We start from the raw sequence: 23,121 nt of genomic DNA, 5'->3' as shown, positions 1-23,121 counted from the left end.
CGTATTTAAAGGAAAACTCCATACACAGTGCTGTTGCACTGAACGGGTTAATATATTTATCTTGCTTAGAGTTCAGTGCTGTACACATAGAATGGGTTAAAGCTCTGGTAGGATGTTTGGTGCACAGCTCACCTCTAAGATTGAATGGGTTACATTTTAGCAGAGCTGGGGATGGATGATAGTCATTGTATAGGATATTCCCCTGATAATGTGTTACAGTATGCTACATTCCTTTTTTGGAATCGCACAGATTAATCAACAGATGCAGATGAACTCCCTATAAACTGCTTCTCTCTGACAGTGAACAGGTTAATAGTCTCATGGAATGCATGTGTGATATATTTTGGCATATAGGACATGGAGCTTATTCTTATTTGCACAGCAAACAGTTAAAACCAGATGTACACCAATTCCACATAGTGTGTTATGGATTTGTCGTCCCTGGCAGTGAAAGGGTCAATGGGATATGGATGATATATGTGTCCCCCTGACCTGTGCTCACAATTTAAAGGGATACAGTCTATGTGTTGGTGTGTGTTTGTATAGCTATGCTGTACTAGTGAGGGATGGAAGGGAAGCAGTTAATTTAAGGAGTCAGTGCAGATGCTGAAATAAAAGATGTAGAAGAAGAAGAAGAAGAAGAAGGAGAGAGAGAGAGAGAGAGAGAGAGAGAGAGAGAGAGAGAGAGAGAGAGAGAGAGAGAGAGAGAGAGAAGAGGATGAAAGAACAGACACTGGAAGGAGAGAAAGAGAGAGAAAGGACAGTCTGGACAGACGCAGTGGATGGAGAAAAATAGAGAGAGAGAAGAAGAGGATAAAAAATAGGAAGAGAGAGAGAGAGACAAGGAAGGACAGACACTGGAAGGCGAAAAGGAAGGAAGGAAAGGCACTGGAAAGAGAAAAAGTGAGAGAAGGAAAGACAGACACTGGAGGGAGAGAAAGTCGGATAAAATGGACGAGTAGACACTGGAAAGAGAGAAATAGAAGGAATGAAGGACAGACACTGGAAGGAAAGAGAGAGAGAGAAAAGAGGATGAAAGAACAGACACTAAAAGAGGGAGTAAAATAAAGAATGGAAGAACAGACACTGGAAGGAGAGAGAGAGAGAGAGAGAGAAGGAGGGAGAGAAAGAGAGAAAGCGAGAGAGAGGATGCAAGAACAGACACTGGAAGGAGAGAGAGAGAGAGGAGGATGATAAAAAACACACTGGAAGAAGAAAATGAGAGAGAGAGAGAGAGAGAGAGAGAGAGAGAGAGAAAGAGAAAAGGAGGGAGAGAAAGAAAGAAAGAGAGAGAAGGAGGGAGAGAGAGAGAGAGAGAGAGAGAGAGTGAGAGAAAAGGAGGGAGAGAGAGAAAGAAAGAGAGAGAGAAGGAGGGAGAGAGAGAGAGAGAGAGAGAGAGAAGAGGATGAAAGAACAGACACTGGAAGGAGAGAAAGAGAGAAAAAGGACAGTCTGGACAGATGCACTGGATGGAGAAAAAGAGAGAGAGAGAGAAGAAGAGGATAAAAAATAGGAAGAGAGAGAGAGAGACAAGGAAGGACAGACACTGGAAGGCGAAAAGGAAGGAAGGAAAGGCACTGGAAAGAGAAAAAGTGAGAGAAGGAAAGACAGACACTGGAGGGAGAGAAAGTCGGATAAAATGGAAGAATAGACACTGGAAAGAGAGAAATAGAAGGAATGAAGGACAGACAGATACTGGAAGGAAAGAGAGAGAGAGAGAGAAAAGAGAAAAGAGAAAAGAGGATGAAAGAACAGACACTAAAAGGGGGAGTAAAATAAAGAATGGAAGAACAGACACTGGAAGGAGAGAGAGAGAAGGAGGGAGAGAAAGAGAGAAAGCGAGAGAGAGGATGCAAGAACAGACACTGGAAGGAGAGAGAGAGAGAGAGGAGGATGATAAAAAAGACACTGGAAGAAGAAAATGAGAGAGAGAAAGAGAGAGAGAGAGAGAGAGAGAAAGAGAAAAGGAGGGAGAGAAAGAAAGAAAGAGAGAGAAGGAGGGAGAGAGAGAGAGAGAGAGAGAGAGTGAGAGAAAAGGAGGGAGAGAGAGAGAAAGAAAGAGAGAGAGAGAGAGGATGAAAAAACAGACACTGGAAGGAGAGAAATAGAGAGAATGAAGGACAGACTCACTGGATGGAAAAAAAAAGAGAGAGAAAAGAGGATAAAAAAAAAAACATTGGAAGGAGAAAGAGAGAGAGAAAAGGAGGGAGAGAAAGAAAGAGAGAGAGAAGGAAGGACAGACAGACACTGGAAGGAGAGAGAGAGAGAGAGAGAGGGGGGGGGGGGTGAAAGAAAAAACAGTTGAGGGAAAGAAAGGGAGGTGTTGAAGGAAGGACAGACAGTCGGACACTGGAAGTAGAAGGAAAGATGCAGAAGATGGAAACACAGGAATTGTATATAGACAGAGAAAAAGTGGATAGGACAGACAGACATTGGAAAGGAGAGACAGACTAATACAGATGGGAGGACTAATACAAGGGTTGAGAAAGATACAGACAGACAGACACAATGTATATAACGATGGACAAACACAATGAGGAAAACTACAGACAAATGACGGACACCTTGGGTAGAAGAAAGGACAGACAGACACTGCGAGGAGGGACAGATGCTGGATGGAGGGAAGGATATTTGTAGGGACAGACACTGGATTAGGACAGAGTTTATTGTACAATAATGGTGATGAATACAGTAAAGTTTGTGGGTAAAGATAATTGGGGGGATGGATAGAAAAGTCCTGTACAGGACAGAGGGTGAGATATTGCAGTCTTCATTCACGAACAGAACACACACTGTGTGGAGGACAGAGGGGTTCTGAAAAGACATGTTGGATGGATGGATAGATAGATAGAAGGATGGATAGAAGGATGGATAGGAGGATGGATAGGAGGATGGATAGGAGGATGGATAGGAGGATGGATGGATGGTTTGATAGAAGGATGGATAAGAGGATGGATGGGAGGATGGATAGGAGAATGGATGGATAGAAGGATGGATAAGAGGATGGATAGGAGAATGGATGGATAGGAGAACGGATGGATAGGAGAATGGATAGGAGGATGGATAGGAGGATGGATAGGAGAATGGATGGATAAGAGGATGGATAGGAGGATGGATAGGAGAATGGATGGATAGGAGGATGGATAAAAAGATGGATAGGAGGATGGATGGATGGTTTGATAGAAGGATGGATAGGAGGATGGATACGAGGATGGATGGATGGGAGGACGGATAGGAGAATGGCTGGGAGGATGGATGGATGGAAAGGAGGATGGAAGGATGGATAGGAGGGTGGAAGGATGGGAGGATGGATAGATAGGAGGATGGAAGGATGAATGGGAGGATGGATGGATGGATGGATGGATGGATGGATGGGAGGATGGAAAAACAGTAGGATGGAAGAATGGATAGGAGAATGGAAGGATGGATGGGAGGATGTATGGGATGGATGGATGGATAGGAGGATGGATAGATCGGAGGATGGAAGGATGGATAGAATAGGAGGATGGAAGGATGGATGAAGGATGGATAGGAGGGTGGAAGGATGGATGGGAGGATGGATGGATGGATGGGAGGATAGATGGATAGGAGGATGGATGGATAGGAGGGTGGAAGGATAGGGGGTGGAAGGATGGGAGGATGGATGGATAGATAGGAGGATGGATGGGAGGATGGGAGGATGGATGGATAGGAGGATGGATATGAGGGTGGAAGGATAGGGGGCTGGAAGGATGGGAGGATGGATAGATAGGAGGATGGATAGGAGAATAGAAGGATGGATGGGAGGATGTATGGGATGGATGGATAGAAGGATGGATGGAATGGATGGATAGGAGGATAGAAGGATGGATGGGATGGATGGATAGGAGGATAGAAGGATGGATAGGATGGATGGATAGGAGGGTGGAAGGATAGGGGGGTGGAATGATGGGAGGATGGGAGAATAAAAGGATGGATGGGATGGATGGATGGATAGGAGGACAGACATCTCCATAGGAGGCTGAGCAGCTGTGAGTGGCTCCGCTGGATGGAGAGTTGGGAGGGCGCATGCGCAGTGGCAGCTCCTCCAGCTTCTCATCCTAAATGAGGCACATTTGTTGGCAACTCTTCATTAAGCCGCCAGCTCCAGTCTCCTGCACCCCCTCCTCCTACCCTGGACATCCTTCTTCCTCCCCCGCCAAGGATGGCAGCCCAGCATCGCCCCCCAGGACACAGCTGAGAGGGGGCACCCAGGGGGGGTCACCCTGATGGATTTGGGTACCTGTGGGCAGTGGTGTGAAGTGCTGCCAGGGCTGCAGATCTCCAGCACAGAGCCCCCCCTCTGCCCAGGGCTGCTGGTACTCTTCAGGGGTTGTGGCACCCGGAGACTCTGAGCACACAGGACCCCCCCCACCCCCCCCTTCCTGGAGACCCATGGGGGGACCTGGCATGGAATGCCCTCTGGCTGTGGATTTCTGACCTGCCACTGGGGCACCACAAACCTCATCTGACATTTGGATTATAAGAGGCTTCACCATGGCACTGGAGAAAGTCTACTTTATCCTAGAAGGTATGGATCCGGGGGGGGGGGGGGGGGGGGCACCGGGGGGCACCCTCATCCTACATACACTCCCCATCCTACATAAACCCCTCATTCTACATACACACCCCCCACCCTACATACACCCCCTATCCTCCATAAACCCCCCATCATACATACACCCCCCATCCTACATACACCCCCCTCCTCCATACACCCCCCACCCTACATACACCCCCCATCCTACTTACACCCCATATCCTACATACACCCCCCACCCTACATACACCCCCTATCCTATATACACCCCCCTCCTCCATACACCCCCCCTCCCATCCTACATACACCCCCCACCCACCCTATTACACCCCCCAAACCTACATACAACCCCATCCTATATACACCCCAACCCTACATACACCCCCATCCTATATACACCCCCCATTCTACATTCACCCACATTTACACACCACACTGCCATGCATTGACATGACAATTGATAGTAGGTGTCATTATGGGATGTAAGCTGCTTAGGACTGAGATGATCAGGCATTGCACTGTGATGCCAGGCAGTGGGGTTTCTGTGCCCTGCTCAGGCACACAGGCTGTGACATCGATGCACCCAGGTTGGTGCTGTATAATGCCATATACAGGTATTACTCCCCATACCAGTCCCTAAAACATTGCTATTCGGTCTTTGACTGCCCTCTAGTGGACAAAAAAATCCACCTCTAACTGATAAGGTGTATAATAGATCAATAAAATAAAGGATCAGCAAAATGAGAAACATATCAACAGCGATCTACAGGGACCCCTAGCACCTTAGCTACTGTTTCTATACCCATGGCATGCACAGTATTGGGTGCTCTATACATAATACATGTTGTACTCATTTATTGATCTGGGCTAGCACCATGTGCAAAGTCAATGCTCAGTGTACAAAACAACAACTCAGGCTTAGTAACACTGGAAACATTACCATAACTATATATCCAACTACATGAACCCCTGGCACCTTACCTACTGTTTCTAAACCCATGGCGTGCACAATATTGGGTGCCCCATGGGTAATACATGTATTCCACATTGGGCTAGCACCATGTGCAAAGTCAATGCTCACAGTGCAATAACCTACAGCAACCAGGGCTTAGTAACACTAGAAACATACCTATAGCCAGCTACAGGAACCCCCTGCACCCTAGCTGCTGTTTCTAAACCTGTGGCATGCACAATATTGGGTGCTCTATACATAATACATGTTTTACACATTTATTAGTCTGGGCTAGCACCATGTGCAAAGGTAATACAGTGCAATAACCTACAGCAACCAGGGCTTAGTAACACTAGAAACATAACTATATAGCCAGCTACAGGAACCCCAGCACCCTAGCTGCTGTTTCTAAACCCATGGCATGTACAATATTGGGCGCTCCATAGCTAATACATGTATTACACATTTATTAAATTGGGCTAGTACCATGTGCAAAGGCAATGCTAAGAGTGCAACAATCAACAGCAACCAGGGATTAGTAAATCTATATATATATATATACAGGAACTTCTGGAACTTCAGCTGCTCTTTCTAAACCCATGGCATGCATAATAGTGGGTGCTCTATAATTAATACATGTATTACACATTGGGCTAGCACCATGTGCAAAGTCAGTGTTCACAGTACAGTAACCTACAGCAACCAGGGCTTAGTAAATCTGGAAACATACCTATAGCCACCTGCAGGAACCCCTGAAACTTTAGCTGCCATTTCTGGTTCCTGGTCCCATGGCACACACAGTGTCCCAACTCAATATTGGGTGCTCCATAACTAATACATTATTAAATTGGGCTAGCACCATGTGCAAAGGCAATGCTCACAGTGCAATAACCTACAACAGCTCAGTTACACTAGAAACATACCTATATAGCCAGCTACAGGGACCCCTGGCACCTTAGCTACTGTTTCTATACCCATGGCATGCACAGTATTGGGTGCTCTATACATAATATATGTTGTACTCATTTATTGATCTGGGCTAGCACCATGTGCAAAGACAATGCTCACTGTACAAAACAACAACTCAGGCTTAGTAACACTGGAAACATTACCATACCTATATATCCAACTACATGAACCCCTGGCACCTTAGCTACTGTTTCTTAACCTGTGGCATGCACAATATTGGGTGCCCCATGGGTAATACACGTATTACACATTGGGCTAGCACCATGTGCAAAGTCAATGCTCTCAGTGAAATAACCTACAGCAACCAGGGCTCGGTAACACTAGAAACATATCTATATAGCCAGCTACAGGAACCCCCTGCACCCTAGCTGCTGTTTCTAAACCTGTGGCATGCACAATATTGGGTGCTCTATAAGTAATACATGCATTACACATTTATTAGTCTGGGTTAGCACCATGTGCAAAGGTAATACTCACAGTGCAATAACCTACCGCAACCAGGGCTTAGTAACACTGGAAACATATCTATATGCCAGCTACAGAAACCCCCTGCGCCCTAGCTGCTGTTTATAAACCTGTGGCATGTACAATATTGGGCGCTCCATAGCTAATACATGTATTACACATTTATTAAATTGGGCTAGCACCATGTGCAAAGGCAATGCTCACAGTTCAATAACCTACAGCAACCAGGACTTAGTAAATCTAGAAGCATACCTATATATATATATATATCTACAGGAACTCCTGGAACTTCAGCTGCTGTTTATAAACCCATGGCATCCATAATATTGGGTGCTCCATAATTAATACATGTATTACACATTGGGCTAGCACCATGTGCAAAGTCAGTGTTCAAAGTACTGTAACCTACAGCAACCAGGGCTTAGTAAATCTGGAAACATACCTATAGCCATCTGCAGGAACCCCTGGCACTTTAGCTGCCGTTACTTGTTCCTGGTCCCATGGCACACACAGTGTCCCAACTCAATATTGGGTGCTCCATAACTAATACATGTATTACACATTTATTAAATTGGGCTAGCACCATGTGCAAAGGCAATGCTCACAGTGCAATAACCTACAGCAACCAGGGCTCAGTAAAAACTCGAAACATACCTATGTAGCCAGCTACAGGAACCCCTGGCACCCTAGCTGCTGTTTCTAAACCCATGCGATGCACAATATTGGAGGCTCCAAATATAATACATGTTGTACACATTTATTAAGTTGGGCTAACACCTTGTGCTAAGCCAGTGCTCACAGTGCAGTAACCTACAGCAACCAGGGCTTAGTAACACTAGAAACATACATATAGCCATCTGCAGGAACCCCCTGGCACGTTAGCCTCTGTATCTAATCTCATGGCATGCACAATATTGGGTACTCCATAGCGAATAAAGGGATTACACATTGGGCTAGCACCATGTGCAAAGTCAGTGTTCACAGTGCAGTAACCTACAGCAACCAGGGCTCAGTAAATCTGGAAACATACCTATAGCCATCTGCAGGAACCCCCTAGCACTTTAGCCTCTGTGTCTAGACCCATGGCATGTACAATATTGGGTACTCCATAGCTAATAAAGGGATTACACATTGGGCTAGCACCATGTGCAATGTTCGTGTTTACAGTGCAGTAGCCTACAGCAACCAGGGCTTATTAAATCTGGAAACATACCTATAGCCATCTGCAGGAACCCCCTGGCACTTCAGCTTCTGTATCTAATCCCATGGCATGCACAATATTGGGTACTCCATAGCTAATAAAGGGATTACACATTGGGCTAGCACCATGTGCAATGTCAGAGTTCACAGTGCAGTAAACTACAGCAACCAGGGCTTAGAAGATCTAGAAACATACCTATAGCCATCTGCAGGAACCCCCTGGCACTTCAGCTTCTGTTTCTAAACCCAGGGCATGTACAATATTGGGTACTCCATAGCTAATACACGTATTACGCATTGGGCTAGCACCATGTACAATGTCAGTGTTCACAGTGCAGTAACCTACAGCAACCAGGGCTTAGTAAATCTGGAAACATACCTATAGCCATCTGCAGGAACCCCCTGGCACTTCAGCCTCTGTTTCTAATCCCATGGCATGCACAATATTGGGTACTCCATAGCTAATACATGTATTACACATTGGGCTAGCACCATGTGCAAAGTCAGTGTTCATCACAGTGCAGTAACCTACAGCAACCAGGGCTCAGTAAATCTGGAAACATACCTATAGCCATCTGCAGGAACCCCCTGGCGCTTTAGGTGCTGTTTTTAGTCCCTTGGCACACAGTGCCCCAACCCAATATTGGGTGCTGCATAATTAATACATGTATTACACATTTTTTTTTCAAATTCTTTATTTATAAAGTCACTCGTATAGTACAGATAGTTAAGACATTTGTACAGGATTGTGAGATAGCAAGCAAGAGTCAGGAGAACACAAGTCTGCATATATTGTCATCCATGAATGGACCAGAAACCACACATTTTAATGAATTGGGCTGGCACCATGTGCAGCCAGTGTGTTTGGTGTAGTAACCTACAGAAATCGGGGCTCAGTCAAACTGGAAACAGATCTTGAGCCGTCCATAGGACCCCCCGACACTTTAGCTGCTGTTTCCAATCCCATGGCACCAACAGTGTCTCAGCCTAATATTGGTAAACCATACAGTAACTCATATCTGTATTACACATGCAATAAAATGGGCTAGTGCCATGTGCAAAGCTAAGGTGCACAGTCAGTGCAATAACCTACAGCAACCAGGGCTCATAAATCTGAAAACAGATCTTGAGCCATCTACTGGAACCCCTGACATTTTAGTTGTTTATAAATCCATGGCATGCACAGTGTCCCAGCCCAATATTGGATACCCCATAACTAACATCTGTATTACATTTGATAAATTGGACTAGCGCCATGTGCAAAACCAGTATTCACAGTGCAGTAACCTACAGCAACCAGGGTTGAGGTAATGTCATTAGTTTATTAAATTGGGCTAGCAGCATGGGCAAAGCCAACGTGCACAGCACAATCCCCTACAGCCAACAGGGCTCATAAACAAATGGAATCATATAGAGAACCATCTATAGGAGCCCCTGGCACTTTATCTGTTTCTAAACCCATGGCATACATAGTGTTACAGCCCAGTAATGGGTGCCTCAGAACTAATACCAGTATTACACATTTATTAAACTGGGCTAGCACCATGTGCAAAGCCAACGTCCTCAATGCAATAACCTACAGCAACCAGGGCTCAGTAAATCTGGAAACAGATCTTGAGTCATCCACAGGAACCCCTGGCACTTTGACTGTTGTTTCTAATTCCATGGCACACCCCATGTCCCAGGCCAATATCAGTTACTCCATAACTAATACCAGTATTACACATTTATTAAACTGGGCTAGCACCATGTGCAAAGCCAACGTCCTCAATGCAATAACCTACAGCAACCAGAGCTCAGTAAAACTGGAAACAGATGTTGAGTCATCCACAAGACCCCCTGGCACTTTGACTGTTGTTTCTTATTCCATGGTACACCCCATGTCCCAGGCCAATATCAGTTACTCCATAACTAATACCAGTATTACACATTTATTAAACTGGGCTAGCACCATGTGCAAAGCCAACGTCCTCAATGCAATAACCTACAGCAACCAGGGCTCAGTAAAACTGGAAACAGATCTTGAGTCATCCACAACACCCCCTGGCACTTTGACTGTTGTTTCTAATTCCATGGTACACCCCGTGTCCCAGGCCAATATCAGTTACCCCATAACTAATACCAGTATTTCACATGGATTAAATTGGGCCGGCACCATATGCAAATCCAATGTGCACAGTGTAGTAGCCTACAGCAATCAGGGCTCAGTAAATCTGGAAATAGATCTTATACCATCTACAGGACCCCCTGGCACTTTAGCTGCTGTTTCTAAACCCATGCCATGCACAGTGCCCCAGACCAATATTGGTTGTTACTCAATACTTAACACCCACATTACAGATTTATTAAATTGGGCTAGCACCATGTACAAAGCCAGTCTGCTCAGTGTAGTAGCCTACAGCAACCAGGGCTCAGGAATCTACAGGACCCCCTGGCATTTAAAGCTGGTGTTTATAACCCCATGACATGTACAGTGTCCCAGCCTAATATTGTATACCCCATAACTAACATCTGTATTACATTTGATAAATTGGACTAGCACCATATGCAAAGCCAATTTTCACAGTGCAGTAACCTACAGCAACCAGGGTTCAGGTAATGTCATTCGTTTATTAAATTGGGCTAGCGGCATGGGCAAAGCCAGCATGCACAGCACAATCCCATACAGCCAACAGGGCTCATAAACAACTGGAATCATATCTAGAACCATCTATAGGAGCCCCTGGCACTTTATCTGTTTCTAATCCCATGGCACACACACAGTGTTACAGACCAGCAATGGGTGCCTCAGAACTAATACCAGTATTGCACATTTATTAAACTGGGCTAGCACCATGTGCAAAGCCAATGTCCTCAATGCAATAACCTACAGCAACCAGGGCTCAGTAAATCTGGAAACAGATCTTGAGTCATCCACAGGACCCCCTGGAACTTTGACTGTTGTTTCTAATTCCATGGTACACCCCGTGTCCCAGGCCAATATCAGTTACCCCATAACTAATACCAGTATTTCACGTATTAAATTGGGCCAGCACTACAGTATATGCAAATCCAGTGTGCACAGTGTAGTAACCAACAGCAACCAGAGCATAGTAAATCTGGGAACAGATCTCAAGCAATCTACAGGACCCCCTGGCACTTTAGCTGCTGTTTCTAAACCCATAGCATGCACAGTGCCCCAGACCAATATTGGTTGTTACTTAATAATTAACACCTAAATTACAGATTTATTAAACTGTTCTAGCACCATGTGCAAAGCCAGTCTGCTCAGTGTAGAAACCTACAGCAACCAGGGCTCAGTGAATCTGGAAACAGATCTCATACCATCTACATGACTCCCTGGCGTTTTAGCTGTTGTGTCTAGCCCCACGGCATGCACAGTGTCCCAGCCCAATATTGGATACCCCATAACTAACATCTGTATTACAATTGATAAATTGGTCTAGTACCATGTGCAAAGCCAGTTTTCACAGTGCAGTTACCCACAGCAACCAGGGTTCAGTTAATGTCATTAGTTTATTAAATTGGGCTAGCGGCATGGGCAAAGCCAACGTGCACAGCACAATCCCCTACAGCCAACAGGGCTCATAAACAACTGGAATCATATCTAGAACCATCTATAGGAGCCCCTGGCACTTTATCTGTTTCTAAACCCATGGCACACGCACAGCGTAGCAATTATTTTTTTTCTACTCATAAGGCTTCATGTACGCGGGACGTTTGAAAACCTCTCCCGAACGCTGGAACTTGACAGCTAGTAACCGGCGGTTAAAAACTTCAGTTTTGCCACGTTTGCTTTTAGAAGCGTTCTCAAATTGTAAAATGGTCAGAAATGTATCTCCAATGAAAACACCTGTAAACAAAATGCTTATAAACGCGAGTTACCATGTTTAGACCTGTTTGCACGCTGTTACGATGCCAATAAACTTCCGTCTGAACGCATTTTTTTTGCTTTCTAAAAAATGCCACTAAACTCAACTCCCTCTAAACTCCTATAAAGGTGGCAGTGTACATGGAGAGATAACATGGAGGGGAGTTCAGGGGCTGCTGAAAAAGAACGCCCAACTGCTCCCAAACGTCCGTTTATCAGCAGCAGTATACATGAGGCCTAAAAGCTTTTGGAATATTTAATATTGTGGATTCTTTTTTGTGAGCACTCAGGTTATTGTTTCTTGTGGGGTAGCCCAACTGTGTTTGAAAAAAATAAATAAAAAACATATATATATATATATATATATATATATATATGACTATATTGTCAAAAGTATTGGGACACCTACCTTTACATGCACATGAACTTTAATGGCATCCCAGACTAAAGCCCCGTACACACGATCAGATTATCGGACAAATTTTCGTCCGTTTTTTGTTGCATGTTAGTCTCATATGGAAAGTGAAGAGGTTACTTTCATACGAAAATTCTTGTACATCAGAATTCAACTTCACAAGAGGTGTCATGTGTTGAATTGTTTTGTTGTCATGTGTTGGATTGTTTTGTTGTCATGTGTTGGATTGTTTTGTTGTCATGTGTTGAATTGTTTTGTTGTCATGTGTTGGATTGTTTTGTATGTGTTCTTTCGTTTCTGAGCATGCCTAGTCTTGCTCTTGTGATTTTTTGGGGACGAAAACTGTACTAATTAAACGAAAATTGGACGTTGTATTCACATACGATAATATTTTTATAGCCTGCACATCCAGTTCTGAAAATTTAAAAATTAAAAGTCAGCAGCCACAAATATCTGTCCAAGGACCCAGTTGCATCCTCACCCGGGCCGGTTCTTCGCTGGTCTTTGGGTCCCAGCGCCGGCATTTTTAGAGTGGGCTTCCCACTGCACATGCACAAGCTGTGCTGCGCTGTGTGAATAATTCTGCAGCCTCCTGGAACCCGTGTCCCAAGAGGCTGCGGGCCGGGTGGAACTTCCATTGTATTCACCTCGTGATCGGACCAGAAGTGGGTTGTGAGTACCTACCAAAACTAGGTGCCCACTAACCCCCATAAGTGATCCCCCTTGGTATCCCCTATAACTGATCCCCCATGTTACCCCTATACTTGATCCCCCATAGTACTCCCATAACTGATCCCCCATAGTACTCCCATAACTGATCCCCCATAGTACTCCCATAACTGATCCCCCATAGTGCTCCCATAACTGATCCCCCATAGTGCTCCCATAACTGATCCCCCATGGTGCTCCCATAATTGATCCCCCATGGTGCTCCCATAACTGATCCCCCATGGTGCCCCCATAACTGATCCCCCATGGTGCTCCCATAACTGATCCCCCATGGTGCCCCCATAACTGATCCCCCATAGTACGCCCATAACTGATCCCCCATGGTGCCCCCATAACTGATCTTCCATGATGCCCTCGTAACTGATCCCACATGGTGTATCCATAACTGATCCCTTATGCTGCCCCCATAACTGTTTCTAAGGGTGTCCACATTACTGATTCCCCATAGTGCCCCCATAACTGATCCCTAATGCTGCTCCCATAACTGATCCCCAATAATGCATTATTACTGATCGCCAATGGAGCCCCCATTACTGATCCCCCAAGGTTCCCCTATAACTGATCCCCCATGGTGCCCGTATAACTGATCCCCCATGGTGCCCCCCATAACTGATTTCTCATGCTGTCCCCCTAACTGATCCCCAATGGTGCCCCCATTACTGATCCCCAATGGTGCCCCCATTGCTGATCTACCATAGTGCCCCTATTACTGTTCCCCAGTGGTGCCGCTATAACTGATCCCCAATGGTTCCCGTATAACTGATCCCCCGTGGTGCCCCCATAACTGATTTCTCATGCTGCCCCCCTAACTGATCCCCAATGGTGCCCCCATTACTGATCCCCAATGGTGCCCCCATTACTGATCCCCAATGGTGCCCCCATTACTGATCCCCAATGGTGCCCCCATTACTGATCCCCAATGGTGCCCCCATTACTGATCCCCAATGGTGCCCCCATTGCTGATCTACCATAGTGCCCCTATTACTGTTCCCCAGTGGTGCCGCTATAACTGATCCCCAATGGTTCCCGTATAACTGATCCCCCGTGGTGCCCCCATAACTGATTTCTCATGCTGCCCCCCTAACTGATCCCCAATGGTGCCCCCATTACTGATCTACCATAGTGCCCCCATTACTGATCCCCCATGCTGCCGCTATAACTGATCCCCAATGGTGCCCGTATAACTGATCCCCAATGGTGCCCGTATAACTGAGCCCCCATGGTGCCTGTACAACTGATCCCCCCATGGTGCCCGTATAACTGAGCCCCCATGGTGCCCCCATAACTGATCCCCAATGGTGCCCCCATTACTGATCTACCATAGTGCCCCTTTTACTGATCCCCCATGTACACGCGCACCCAGAAGCAGGCAGAGGCATACAGGCGGTTCACATGTGGTTAAATATCAATGACCTTAGTTTATAATAGGAGTTTTTGTCATATTTGAGAATGTCAGTAAAAAATGTGCTCCGTCAGTAAACTTTTCATTTTTTGTCAGTAAAAAAAAAAAAAAAAAAAGGGGGGGGGGGGCGCGGGGGCCTGTTGGCAACACTGTTGCTAACTTATAACATACTCGAGGCTTGATTGAAGTCCGGGGTGGTTTGGTACAGAATACAACAGCTATAACTCTATCCTCAGTATTATCAGCTCTGCTGGACTACAGAACACCTCCCTCTTATGTTATGGTAGTTAGAGGTGGGGGGTTCTCTTGGCCACCAGGGCAGAACAGAGACAGGACTGGCAACACTGCTGCGTCAGCTCACGATTTCTGGCAGATCAACAGGTATTTCCTGTACTTAGTGTTCTTAAAGAGACAAAACATTGGACAATGCATGTGTACTGCAGAGATGTACTGCAGAGATGTGCTGCAGAGATGTGCTGCAGAGATGTGCTGCAGAGGTTTTTTTTTTTTTTTTTTTAAATCTAGCTCAGACATACACTTTAACCACTTCAACACCGGGCATTCTCACCCCCTTCCTGCCCAGGCCAATTTTCAGCGCTGACACACTTTGTATGACAGTGCACGGTCATGCAACACTATACCCATATGAAATGTTTAGCATTTTCCTCACACAAATAGAGCTTTCTTTTGATAGTATTTAATCAGTGCTGGGTTTTTTATTATTTTGCTAAAAAAAATGAAAAAAGACCACAGATTTCGAAAAAAAAAAAAGTTTTTCTTGGTTTATATCAGAAAATTTCGTAAAAAAAGTAATTTTTCTCCTTCTCTGATGTGCACTGATGAGGCGGCACTGATGGGCACTGATGAGGTGGCACTGATGGTAACTGATGAGGCAGCACTGATGGAAACTGATGAGGCAGCAGTCATGGGCACTGATGAGGCGGCGCTGATGGGAACTGATGAGGCAGCAGTCATGGGCACTGATGAGGCGGCACTGATGGGAACTGATGAGGCGGCACTGATGGGAACTGATGAGGCGGCACTGAAGGGCAGTGATAGGTGGCATTGATGGGCACTGATAGGTGGCACTGATGGGAACTGATGAGGCAGCACTCATGGGCACTGATGAGGCGGCACTGATGGGAACTGATGAGGCAGCACTGATGGGAACTGATGAGGCGGCACTGAAGGGCAATGATAGGTGGCATTGATGGGCACTGATAGGTGGCACTGATGGGAGCTGATAAGGCGGCACTGTTAGATGGCACTGAAGGGCACTGATAGGTGGCATTGATGGGCACTGCTAGGTGGCACTGATGGGAACTGATGAGGGGGCACTGAACAGCACTAATAGGTGGCACTAATAGGAACTGATGAGGTGGCACGAAAGGGCACTGATAGGTGGCATTGATGGGCACTGATAGGTGGCATTGATGGGCACTGATGGGGTGGCACTAATATGCAACACTGATGGGCACTGATAGGTGGCACTGATATGCAGCACTGAAGAGCACTGATAGGCAGCACTGATGGGCACTGATATGCGGCTCTCACGGGCAATGATAAATGGCACTGATGGGTGGCACTGATGGGCACTGATAGGCGGCACTGATATGCGGCTCTTGAGGGCAATGATAGGTGGCACTGATGGGTGGAACTAATGGGCAGGCACTGATGTGCACTGAAAGGCAGCATTGATTGGCATAACTGATGGGCACAGACTGGTGCCACTGATGGGCACTGTTGGGGCTACATTGTAATCAGGACACTGGTGATCAGCGCCCTGATTACCTTTACACATATTCTCTGTTAAGAGATGCCGCTGATCAGCTCTCCTCATCTCACACTCTGTCAGTATGAGAGAGGAAAAGCCGATAAACAGCCCTTCCTTGTTTACATGTAAACGGCTGTGATTGGACACAGCCGATCACATGGGTAAAGATCGGGGGGCGCGGCTCTTTGCCGAGATCGGCTGAGTCATATAACGTCATCCCAGAACGAGAGCCGCTCCACCGTCATTTGTCGGGTTGCAGAAAGTGGTTGTAAACCTTTCCATGTTCCCAGTGAAGTGACTTGTCCCAAGCGATACACAGAGATTAAACAAATCCTCCTACATAAGTTGTACCCTTTTATCTGCAGTATTCTCTTCTCTACATCCATTCAAAGTCCAGAATGTATACAGCTTGTCTGAGCTGTCAGAAAAAATGGGGCGGGGAGCTGAAGTTACACACTGCAGAGCTGATTGAGGAGAGGTCTGAGAGCTGATTGGAGGAAAGGGACATCCCCCCCCCCTCTTCACAGAGCTCATGGGAACAGAGCTGAGGCTGTCAATCACAGGCTGTGTGCTGGAGATCCCTCCCCTGTCACCTTTTTTCTCTTGGTGTCAGGAAAACTTGTCAGAAGTGACTCATGCTGATAGCAGAGGAAGGAGGCAGCAGACAGAAATGACACTTAGTGCTCTGGATTGAGACAAGTGCACACTATAGAGGGCTATGCTTTGTTCAGATTTCATGTCTGAGATTTACAACCACTCTAACTCCTCTGTGCAGTTGTTTTGGGCCGGTTTCCATATTAGCATTCCCTGGTTGTGTAGAACAAATGTGCAGAGCTCTGTGTTTCCAGATGTTGTTCAGTTTTATTCATCAATTCACATTAATGTCAGAAGTGTTCAATTCCACCCAGACATCCCATTCACCAATCCTTTCCTGACACCAGAGATTTTCCCCGCCCCCAACGCATACGCACTAAATAACCATAAATATTCCATACTGCCCTACTGCCTAAGTGGGAGATATCTCAGTAAAGCAGATGGGCTCAGGGGAAGAATGAATACGGCTTCATCTTTGGATCTATCTTGGGACGGATCAGCAGTTCAAAGGAGAAAATTTCCTAAAAGAGAACAGAAACAATGGATTACAACCCTGCAGATAAAAGCTGAACCTCTTCATTAGTAGTCATCCATAAGACAAAGTCCGACAGGTGGACAGAGGACTTTACGCATTTCGCCTATGATCAAGCCCTCGTTAGCATGAAACGCGTAAGCGGTCTCACCACCTGCTGGGCTTTGCCTTATGGATCTGGAAACAAATAATAATCAGCGCAATCTAAAAACAATATCTATGAAGTGTATAGTGCATAAATATCCAGCTGCCAACACTTCACATAGACATAATGAATAAATATCAAATAGTGCCGCGCCAGAAAAAACGGCGAAAAATGTGAATAATTCAACAATAATCACATCAAATATTAATACATGTAAATGATGTGAAGAAATAATCCATAAAGTGCAAAAAAGTGCTAGCGATATTAATATTAACTCCTTTACGGCCTTTACGGCAGACAGCTGCTCCTGGACGAAACGTGTACGGCGCTCGTTCCCGGGAGCTCGGCAGCCGATGCAGCGGGCAGGCAGCTCCAATTGCCGCCAGACACCCGCGATCGCTCCCCGCTGAGAGAGAAGAACGGTCGGCTGTTGTAAACACAGCTGACCGTACTTCTCCCTGGAATGATCACAGAGCGCCTGTGATCCTTCTATATAAGATCACAGGTCTCTATGGTCATTTCACAAGCCTCGCCCCCATACAGTTAGAATCACTCCCCTAGGCTCACATTTAACCCGGTGATCACCCATAGGGTTAACCCCTTCCCTGCCAGTGTCATTAGTACAGTGACAGTGCATATTTTTAGCACTGATTACTGTAGTAATGTCACTGGTCCCCCCAAAAGTGTCAAAAATGTCAGTTAGGGGTCCGATCTGTCCGCCGCAATTTCGCAGTCCCACTAACAATCGCAGATCACCGCCATTACTAGTAAAAAAAAAAAAAAACAATAAAAATTACATAAATCTTTGCCGTAGTTAGTAGATGCGATAACTTTTTGCGCAAACCAATCAAAATACGCTTATTGCAATTTATTTTTTTACCAAAATTATGTAGCAGAAAACAAATTGGCCCAAAATGTTAAAAGAATTTGATTTTTATTTATTTTTTTTTTTGGGAATGTTATATAGCAGAATGTAAAAAATATATATATATATATATATATTTTTTTTTTCAGAATTGTCGCTCTTTTTTTGTTTATAGCGAACAAAATGAAAATCGCACAGGTGATCAAATACCACCAAAAGAAAGCTCGATTTCTGGGAAAAAAAGGACATCAATTTTTTTTGGGTACAGCGTCGCACGACCGCGCAATTGTCTGTTAAAATAACGCAGAGCCGAATCGCAAAAAAATGACCTGGTCATTAAGGGGGGAAATCTTCTGGTCCAGAAGTGGTTAAAGGAGAGATCCCTAAAAGAGAACAGAAAGAATGGATGACAACACTGCAGATAAAAGCTGAACCTCTTCATTAGTAGTCGTCCATAAGACAAAGTCCGGCAGGTGGACAGAGGACAGAGGCCACTTACGCATTTCACCTATGATCAAGCACAATGAAGCTCGTAAGTGGTCTCTCCAACCTGCTGGACTTCGCCTTATGGATGATCACTAAAAAAAGAAGTTCAAATTCTGGAATGCCACCATCCATTCATTCCAATGGGTAGGTTTTTGGTAACCAGCTGGACAAGCATTGGGCGAGGGTGTATGGGCGAGGGTGTACCGGCCTGGAGCCGCAATGTACTGTGATTGTGTAAACTGGGATAACTGTCCATTCTTCCATGGCTTGGTTACATGACATGCTAGACATTTTTTTTGTTTTTTACGCATTTTGCTTACGATCTTTGAGCTTCTTTTCGCGCGTTTCTTATGTGCAATTTTGGCACGTTTCTTATGCGCGACTTACACTCTTTTGTACAGCAAATTTGAGCTTTGGCATTTTTTTATTAGCCAATAGAGAAAACTATCATCTGTTGCATCATTTGTTGCTAGGCATTTCAGCTTTTTTTTTAGCTTTTCCATCATACCATTATTTATTTTTTATTATTATTATTCATTTTTTTTTTTTTTTTCGTTAGGGTAAGGGGTTAGAATTAAGGTTAGGTTAGGGATAGCATTAGGAAATACATTAGGGTTATATATTATTATTTTTTTTTTATTATTATTAGGGTGTTAATACAACTACTAATAATAATATTAATAAATAAATGTAAAAAAATACACAAATAAATAAAAATAATCATAAATATTAATTAATAAATACATCCAATAAATGAGTACTAAGTAATGATAAATAAAAAAATAAATAACCCCTAAGGCTCCTTTCACATTGGCGGTGCACCCGACGGAGTCCGTTTTGCTCAGCGGGGATCAATCCGCCGATCCCCGCTGAGCAGGTGGATGACAGCTCCGTCTCCGCTCTGTGTGCAGAGATGGAACTGTCAGATCCCCGCTCTCCTCTATGGGGAGATTGGATGAGAACAGATCGCCTGTCCTTTCTCATCCAATCCCATCCGATCATCCAGACGGATGGAAAAAAGGGTTTCCATCCATCCGGATTTCACGGACAGGATCGGATAGCAGCAGGTGTCAGCGGAGATGTCTCCACTGACATCCGCTGCGCCATAGGGCTGCATGGAGCATCCGATCCGCCTGAAAAACTGACAGGTGGATCGGATCGGAAAGCCCATGTGAAAGGGGCCTAACTTAAACCGTCCACAGGTGTCAAACTGGTGGCCCTCCAGCTGTTGCGGAACTACAAGTCCCATGAGGCATTGCAAGGCTGACAATTACAAGCATGACTCCCACAGGCAGAGGCATGATAGAACTTGTAGTTCTGCAACACAGTCTAACCCTTAAAAAAATAAAATAATATTAATCAATAGCTAAACACCCTAACCCTAACACAAAATAAATAAATAAATACATTGATATTCTAGTAATTTATTTATTTTTTGGGGGTTCTGTGTTTCTGTATTATTTTATATTATTATTATTATTACTAATAATAATAATAATACTAATAATAATATTAATAATAATAATTTATGAATATTTTTTTAAGGTTAGGGGGTAATTATTATTTATGTATTATTACATAGTATTCGTTTATTTTATTTATTTATTTAATTTTTATGATGATTTTTGTAATTTCTGTATTTATTTTACATTTATTTATTCATATATTTTTTACTATTTTTTTTTTTTACATTTTTTAATTTGAGCAGAAAATCGCGCAAATACGCACGTCAAAAACGCGAAAATGCGCACAAAAATGAGCAAATGATGCGTTTCCATTTATTTCTATGAGAATAAAAATGTGCAAAAATGCTCAAATCAGCCCAATTCGAGCTACAAAAAAAAGCTCCAGAACTTGTTTGGCTTCAGGCGACTTAGAGTGGAGATGTGAACCATCTTCATAGAGAATAATTGATTTTTTTCTCCTCCGGCATTTTGGAGCTTCGAGCTACAAAATGCTGAGGTGTGATTGGGGCCTAAAAATCTCTCCACCTGCTGGATTTAGAAAAATTAGAAAAAAAAATGTTTTATTTTTTTTTTTTCCTGGAAAAAAATTGAAAGAAAAAAAGTGTGGAGTATATTCTTTTAGCCACTTAAGCCCCGGAAGATTTTACCCCCTTCCTAACCAGGGGGTTTTTTGCGATTTTTTACTGCGTGATTTTAATGGACAATTACGCGGTCGTGCGACACTGTACCTAAACGAATTTGACGTCCTTTTTTTCCCCATAAACAGAGCTTTCTTTTGGTGGTATTTGATCACCTGTGCGATTTTTACTTTTTGCGCTATAAACAAAAAAATTTGCGTAAATTTTGCAAAAATAACAATATTTTTCACATTTTTTTATATGAACTTCCCACCCAAAAAAATGTAAAAATCAAAACTTTTTAACATTTTTGGCCAATTTGTTTTCCGCTACATATGTTTGGTAAAAAAAATCGCAAAAAGCGTATTTTAATTGGTATGCGCAAAAGTTATTGCGTCTACTAACTACGGGAAAGATTTCTGTAATTTTTGGTGTTTTTTTTTTAACGCGTAATGGCGGCGATCTATGATTTTTTTGCGGTACTGCGACATTGCAGCAGACAGATCGGACCTTTGACTGACATTTTTGACACTTTTGGGGGTACCAGTGACATTACTGCAGTAATCAGTGCTATACATATGCACTGTTACTGTAAAATGACACTGGCAGGGAAGGGGTTAATTTTATTGGGGAAGGGGGGGTTAAGTGTGTCCCTAGGGGCGTGCTTCTTACTGTGATTGAACATGGCTACTAGTGTAGGAACAGTGATCAACGGTCCTACATAGTAGAACCGTATGATCACCATTCCTGCACAGGGGAGAATGACAGGCGGCTTGTTTACATAAGCCGCCTGCCTTTCTCCCTTCACGGAGGACGATCGCCGAGTGACCGGCGGACATCGGGTCCGCCGGTAACACGCACTGACTTCCCAGGGAACGAGCCGGGGCGCGCGCTCGCCCGCTATTGGCTCACAAGGAAGTGACAGGCTAGTGACGTATATATACGTCACTTTGCCTGGCCGGGGCTGACCGCCGCCGTATATAGTCGTGCGGTGGTCGGCAACCGGTTAAAGTGATAAATAATACACTGTATTTCCAAAAGTCAAGCAAAAGGACAGCCGGCAACTCTGTGCTGTGCTGTGACCAAGGCTCATTGCCGAAACGCGTTAGCCACCTTGTCTATTTTACTCACTGATGTGTGATAATAAATAATTAGAAGCTTAACAGAGTTGCTGGCTGTCCTTTTGCTTGACATTGTATTCCATGGTGTTTGAAGAGATCACCGCTGCCTGTGCACCTTTACCTGATGGTTCCACTGTTCAGAGTGATGTATTTTTGTCTGCTGATATTTCCAAAAGTATTGGGACGCCTGCCTTTACACGCACATGAACTTTAATGGCATCCCAGTCTTAGTCCGTAGGGTTCAATATGGAGTTGGCCCACCTTTTGCAGCTATAACAACTTCAACTCTTCTGGGAAAGCTGTCCACAAGGTTTAGGAGTGTCTATGGGAATGTTTCACACCATTCTTCGCATTTGTGAGGTTAGGCACTGATGTTGGCTCACAGTCTCCCAAAGGTGTTCTATCGGGTTTAGGTCAGGACTCTGTGCAGGCCAATCAAGTCCCCCCCCACTCCAAACTCACTCATTTATGTCTTTATGGACCTTGCTTTGTGCACTGGTGGGCAGTCATGTTGGAACAGGAAGGGGACATCCCCAAACTGTTCCCACAAAGTTGGGAGCATGAAATTGTCCAAAATGTCTTGGTATGCTGACACTTTAAGAGTTCCCTTCACTGCAACTAAGGGGCCAAGTCCAACCCCTGAAAAAACAATCCCACACCATAATCCCCCCTCCAACAAATGATTTGGATCAGTGCACAAAGCAAGGTCCATAAAGAAATGGATGCACGAGTTTTGGGTGGACAAGCTTGACTGGCCTGCACCTAAACCCGATAGAACACCTTTGTGATGAATTAGAGTGGAGACTGCGAGCCAGGCCTTCTCATCCAACTTCAGTGCCTGACCTCACAAATGCACTTCTGGAAGAATGGTCAAACAATCCCATAGACACACTCCTAAACCTTGTGGACAGCCTTCCCAGAAGAGTTGAAGCTGTTATAGCTGCAAAGGGTGGGCCGACT

At 44.6% G+C, this 23,121-nt stretch overlaps 1 protein-coding gene across 1 annotated transcript in view; it reads left to right on the top strand.

The window, feature by feature from the left end:
* The first annotated feature begins 3,964 nt into the window (after positions 1-3,964).
* The window catches only part of NETO2 (neuropilin and tolloid like 2), a 102,079-nt gene continuing 82,922 nt past the window's right edge, over positions 3,965-23,121 (top strand). Inside the window, exon 1 of the mRNA XM_082269957.1 lies at positions 3,965-4,549. Within this exon, the coding sequence (XP_082126083.1) occupies positions 4,516-4,549 (34 nt within the window). The 5' untranslated portion in view covers positions 3,965-4,515. The remainder of the gene's footprint in view (positions 4,550-23,121) is intronic.

Source organism: Pelophylax lessonae (assembly GCF_965119305.1).
Source record: "Pelophylax lessonae genome assembly, chromosome: 10".
Taxonomy (NCBI): Eukaryota; Metazoa; Chordata; class Amphibia; order Anura; family Ranidae; genus Pelophylax; species Pelophylax lessonae.
The sequence above is the reverse complement of the archived record's forward strand: the minus strand, read 5'-3'. Positions and strand labels throughout refer to the sequence as shown.